Source organism: Helicoverpa armigera, chromosome 21 (genome assembly GCF_030705265.1).
Source record: "Helicoverpa armigera isolate CAAS_96S chromosome 21, ASM3070526v1, whole genome shotgun sequence".
NCBI classification, from domain to species: Eukaryota; Metazoa; Arthropoda; class Insecta; order Lepidoptera; family Noctuidae; genus Helicoverpa; species Helicoverpa armigera.
Genome location: NC_087140.1, coordinates 4,064,373 through 4,071,074, shown reverse-complemented (window position 1 = coordinate 4,071,074; position 6,702 = coordinate 4,064,373). Strand labels below are relative to the sequence as shown.

Sequence of the window (6,702 nt, the reverse complement as noted above, 5' to 3'; positions counted from 1 at the left end):
AGCGGCGACACGTTCAATACTTAGCCTTTGGCTTAAGTAATACCTAGTTTGGCCCGTAATAGATTTGCAATTTCTTTATTATGTTTAAATGCAATAAAAAAGAATGAGTTGAGAAAAATATATGATTTATTATTGACTGTAATTATTAATGTGAAGACTTTGTTAGTTTAATCTCAGTACCTAACTACTGGACTGATTTGAAAAATTCTCTCAGTGTTAAATAGACTAATAGAGGAAGTATGCAAGTTTAATTATATCCGGGTGCGCAGATCAGTTTAAACCGAATCCGGGGCAACCGTTGCCGAAAGCTATTTACGTAGGTAGTAGACTTAAAGATCAGAAATCTTGTGCTTTCATCGTGCAGAAATTAGATACTATTTACTAATAAAAAACAAGCATACGCTTAACTTTATAGTAGCTTAGCTCAAAATGACACTCTCCAGTAAAAGTGTATAAAACTTATTCCATTCTTTCCTTATTTTCTTTCATAGCGCCAACAAAGTCGTTAAACAAAAGACTAGCTATATAAGCTTACAGCTTGTAATACTTTCAAGTGTACCTACTTAAAATATCCGACGAAAGCAAAGTGATATTGCAAAGTGCACGCAACGTCAACACCATTTCTGTAGAGAAAATATTGTACCGTAACATTTTACGCGTCACATTTTTACATATGTATGAAAATTTTATAAAGAAACGACTTACTTTGACGCAGGTATTTTATTTGAGAATATTATATTAAAATTAATCATAGAAAATTCTATAAATACTTTTGTAAGCACATGGTTAATATAATTGCTAGTTAACCTGTTGATTTATCTCGTATATTAATTATTACAATAAAAAAAATATTCTAGATGACTTCTCTAGGATAAAGAACATGAATAAACAAATGAAATAATGTATTCTTCTTAATCCTAATAAACGAGGTCCATTAACATAAATACCTATCATTAGTGACAAACTTTAGTGACCTTTGCAAGAAATAACCTGTTCATTACTATTAAACTACATCAATTTACCAACAATTCCTAAGAAACTGCCCTTTGCCCGCAAACTAGTTAACAATTGTTCCTTAGTTATGACATAAACCCACTATAATTTATCATTTAGTAGTTCACTAAGTCTTATCTCTATCCTGTTCTATTATTCGAGTATAAAAGAGAAAGAGTGAAGAAAATTAGCAACTATTATCGAAGATATTGCAAGTCAAACTTGCACAATTTTGCACAATTTGTGCAAACTTATGATGTAATGCTTGGTACACATTGGTGAATATTGTCGCTTAAGGAGTCGGTTTTGCCCGTATGTGTAATTTAGTTCAGGAAGTTAGCACTTCAAAATGGGGCTTAAACTTTGGGGCACAGTGTTACGTTATATTCCTTGTAGATTGACATAGGGGAAGTTGGTTGGTTCTCGGTTGTACGTATTTACGTAGCTTAAATTTTTCGGATACGATGTCTATCGTTACGAAAGCAACGTTTAACATTGTGTTAGACATGATGTTAACATGGCTTTTAGTTGTGAACATGGAAAGAAATATGAAAATCTTTAGATCTTCTATAATATCTCAATAATAAAATGTGAATAAAATATACCTGCATGAAATAATAATGTCTACTGTAAGTTTAAAAACACGTAACGTAATTTATTGTTCCTTTGCTTTAACAATGACAAGTTAGAGTAAAGAACTTTTAATTACACTATCATATAGTTTTATGATAATGATATGATAATATCTAAGATTTACATATCAGGTACCTCCCTCATCAGACGTAGAAAAATATTATTCATGCTCTTCATAACTAAAAGAAAAATCAACAACATTGTGTCCACGCCATTACGTTTACTATTGACAAATGATCGTGGTCATTTGCAAAATGACGCTCTCTGTGCTAGACCGCTTCTACTTGATCGACGATGGCTTCTTTTCTTTCAACCTTAAATACTTATTTTTCGTCGGATTATGGCCAGAAAAAACGCTCACTAGAAATCAAAAAATCCTTTATAAAATGTACGAACATTTCATAAGTTTTCTTACAACGACCTTCATTGTTTTAGCCGGTATAGGCACGTATCAACATAAGGATGATCTGGTCGTCGTCTTTTGTAATATCGACAAATGTCTCGTGGTTTACAATTTCTTCTTTAAGACTATCATATTTTTTATCAAGAGGAATCAGTTGAGAGATCTTATAGATGAGATTGAGATGTCTGGCGATGAAGTTACTGAGGAAAGAAAGAAGCTGATGGCGAATTATGTAATGTTTATAACTGGGGTGACCGCTGCTGTGATTGGAGCCTTTAGTCTTTTAGCTTTATTTGAAGGGACAATGTCGATTGAAGCGTGGCTGCCATTCGATCCTATGGAGAGTTTGATGAACCAAATCCTGTCACTAGAGATTCTAGCGTTTTGCGTTTTTCCTGGACTCTGCAGAGCATTTGCCATGCAAGGTTTAGTATGCAGTATGATAATGTATCTTTGTGATCAGTTGATACATCTGCAGAAAGAGCTGAGGGATTTGACTTATGTAAAGGAGACAGAAATGGTAATGAGGACGAAATTCAAGAACGCTATTAGGAAGCACATTCGTTTGATGGGGTAAGATTTTCAACTGTTTTATTTTGACTTTGAAGGATGATGCTGGTATTTAAAAAAAACGAATTTTCTCATCTCGTCAGTCTATTTTACATGAGAAATAAATCTGTTGCGCACACAATACATATCGTTTTTGAATAGGTAATAGTTATCGCCCAACAAGACGGCCTTGTATAAGCTAAGTGGTGATTAGTGACGCCTTTTAACCCTCACTTAAAGTGCCAAAAGTTAAAAGAAAAATCTAATAATTAATTTGCAGTTTTAAATAAAAAGATTTCATATTGTTGCACTGATAAAAAGTTTTCAATCAAACGCTAATAGCATTGCGGGATTAAGTTCCAATACTAGCAAATAGTTATCGATATTGCACACAGAAATCTCTCGATTTGTAATCGACGCACGTTCGGTTCAAATAAATGAACGCTAGTGTTATTATTTACGATGTCTATGTTTCCGAACAGGATTTTATCGATATAAGTAGTACCGAGTGTTCCTCACTAGTAGAGTTAAAATATAATACTGATACTTTAATTTTGTACCTCTACCTAGTAAATAAGTGCCAAGGTGTAGAAAAAATATGTGTTTTCATGCGAGATATTCTATGAACAATAGTGATGATTTTTTTTAGATACTCAGGAAGGATGGAAAACATATTCAAAGAATATTTCTTGGTTCAAAACTTAGCGGTAACTGTGGAATTGTGCTTAAATGCAGTAATGATGACCGTGGTAAGTAATACTTCGTTAAAGACAACTATGTATGTATCTTCAGGGTTTGTTATCGCTTCTATAATTCAATTGTTCGTTATCGCTCCTATACGGACGATCCCATATAAGCCGAGTGTTGTTACGCAGAAAAACGGAGCGGGAAATCCGCTTGCACAACCGGATCTTCGGCACAAAAAACTACGATAGTAAAAAATAGCGTAGTGTACAAGCGATTAGCGATTTAGTACCTAGTGGTAGTTGTCACTTGTCTGCTGGTTTGCTGCCATGCGTTTAGTTGGAAAACCCGATTGGGAAATCCGCTAGTGTAAAAACGGGGTTAAGCATTGTAACTGTGTTTTTATTTTAGGTGTAAAAAAAACTGATGAAAATTATGTGTCTTTGTGTATGTGTACGTTATATAAAAATAATATTTTATTTCGTTTTAGGTGGGTGTACAACAAATAACACTACTTATTACATTTCTCGCCTATTTAATGCTTGCATTAGTCAATGCATACATTTACTGCTACTTAGGAAACGAGCTTATTATTCAAGTAAGTGCCTGACAAATAGATGGTTTCATAATTTTTGGTTTAATTCTTTTCTTACACACAAAAATACTGAAACTCGAACAGATTTTATGAAAGGTAACAAAATGTTGGCTTCTTTTCCTTCCTGTTTTTATTATTAATCCTCTTAGGAATCCGCCATTTTTGTTCCGAAATAACCTTAAGCTTAAGAACACGTATGTCAGTATAAAACAAACTGTGTTACGTATAATCTGTTAAGGTACATAAAATTATATTTTAAGTATTTTAAGGTGTTGAAGGGTTTTTTTTTAATCCCAGGAACTATTCAGGTATATAGCCTTTTTTTCGACAGAGCCAAAAACCACTTCTACAAGCTTATTAATAGCTAGTTCATCAAACAGTAGTTGTATGAATTTTCAGCGAGCTGGGTGTATGTTATTGAACCTTTTCCGATTTCACAGAGCCAAGGCATAGCTTTAGCAGCTTACGAGTCAACTTGGACCTCTTGGCCAGTAGACCTGCAGAAAGACCTGTTGATCGTCATCCTAGCTGCTCAAAGACCCCTAAAGCTAAGTGCTGGTGGTATGGCACTGTTGTGCATTCAGACCTTTAGTCAGGTGAGCTTTATAGGAGTATCCTAGGGGCCAATTTGTTCTAGAGATGTAGCAATGATGGGTTAGTAGTGGTGTAAATAAGATGAGTGCCAACCAAATACATTATTAATAGTTTAAGCCTACATATAATTTATCTAAGATACGATATGTTTTGATCACTGCTGAGGACCGAGCGATATGAGATACGTTAAAGGAGGTCTATACCAACAGTTGACTTTTGCTAAGCTGATGAAGATTAAGAAATTTCATAACAATAAAAAATACTTTACAAGAATTGCGCGAGTTTATCGGCATATAGGGCACACTTAGACATTAGACTTCTCTTTAAAATCAAAATAGGCAGTTCAGGCACACTTTTTGTGAACAATCTATCAATTTGTTACGACTTTACTTATACAACTTTTATAAAAAAGGAATGCTCCTTAAGTACCAATACTGTCTATAAAGTTGAACCTAATTCAGTTATTCTTTCAAGAGAAAAATTCAAAACCTAGTTCTCTTTATAGTGAAATACATCTTTTTCGCGAATGACCTATATATTTCTTTTGTACCTTCAAAGGAACTTCAGTTTTTCATATACAATACCCTTATCTACAAAAGTATCCTGTTCATCCAACAATGAAAAAGATAATTCACAACGGCTACCCAAAACTGTCAACTACACACATTAGAAAACTTCTCTTGTCACTGGAGGATGTAGTATTTATTCATGTTTATTCCTGGGCAAAATTATAAACTAGTACATCATTTCATACGTAATTATAATTTCATTAATATTCTACTCATATACCTAATACGAGTTGTATGATTCAGACGGGGCGTTGTTTATCGCCTAACTGCTGCCGATGTAAGAAAAATCAGTAGATAACTGTCTATTATACTTAAAGTTACAGGCTTAAATTTACCTATAAGGCACTCATTTTGTTCTTTACAAATTGCTAATTATAATTTTGTTCCGGGGGTAACTGGAAGCAATAAAATTAAAGGATTCTTATTTCAGCATAAGGTTTTATAATTTTCAAAGTCTGCATTAATTCTTTTAATGCAGTACAGTCAGGAAGAAAACTCTAGAAATGAAGGCCTTAATTTCTGCGCTGCTGGAAAATATAAAAAGCATGAAATCAGAGATATCCTCGTTTTGCTAAATAATTGCCTCGCAGCGAGTCCGGTTGCGTTCTATTCGAGTTATCTCTAATGAGGAGTCCTTTTAATGTGCTGTATTAAAATAAATTATTTTCATTTAAATATTATATTAAATTAATATTCTGAAGAACTGCATCTTTTAGAAAGGTTAACAGAAAGTTTGATGCTTTGATTTCGTCCCCTATGCACTTTTGTTCCTTGGTATTTAGCTAAGTTGAAAATGATACTACTTATGTTATTTATTTGTAATTATTTTAAGGCGTTTTCTTTATTCGATATCCACCATTGAAAATTGTAGATCTGGAGGTGCAATATGTCTATAGTTTATCCTAAATCCATGATCATAAGTTTCTAAAACATTTTTCATTTTAATGTTAATATCTTAAACTTCAACTTTCCAAAACGGTTAAGTCAAAAGCAACCCCAAAACACAATAAGAATGTTCCTCACCCAAAGAGCGGGACTTTATTAAATTCTGAGTCACGAATTTTATTTTTTATTCTTATTTCTATTTTTCAGGCTCTTTACAACGGATATTCAATCTTCGCAGTTCTTAACGATGCTGTCAATTAAATTCTGATTGTGTCAGTGAAATATTTCTCTAGTATTTCTGTATTTTATTCAAGAATTTCCACTTTTGTATTTGTAGGTCAAGCACTGTTGTAGCGCAATTATTTTGTAGTGAGTTTTAAGGGTAGATTCTGATTTGAAAAAGTAATTAGGTTTGTGTTTTGTTGCCTTGTATAGTAAAGACTATTATTTTTAGAACTGTTAATAAAGTTAGCAATAAGAGTAAAAATAATTTTTCTTTAATTTCTCATGTTTCATCCTGTAATTTTTACATCAGTTATTGCGGAAATTATGGAATTTAGTTTTATCAAGTGTCAAAGAAAACAAATACCTACGTAAAAGCCATTTTTCCATACACTAGATTAAACATGTTATTTATTTACGTGAAGCAAAATAATTTAATAATCTCAGGTCAACGAACTCCAGCCAATACAAACCGATGCACAATTTACAAATTGCAACCTTACTTCAATAATATAATTTATCAAACAAAACAACATTACCGTAAATGTATGTATGTGTAAAATAAATATTTCTAA

The 6,702-nt window shown here is 32.8% G+C and overlaps 1 protein-coding gene across 1 annotated transcript; it reads left to right on the top strand.

The window, feature by feature from the left end:
• Window positions 1-1,880: 1,880 nt before the first annotated feature.
• On the top strand, window positions 1,881-6,166 carry LOC110374301 (odorant receptor 4). The gene is made up of 5 exons (XM_021331961.3): window positions 1,881-2,602; window positions 3,228-3,327; window positions 3,753-3,860; window positions 4,298-4,453; window positions 6,113-6,166. The coding sequence occupies exons 1-5, from the start codon at window positions 1,881-1,883 to the stop codon at window positions 6,164-6,166; spliced, it is 1,140 nt and encodes a 379-aa protein (XP_021187636.3).
• The last annotated feature ends 536 nt before the right edge of the window (window positions 6,167-6,702 follow it).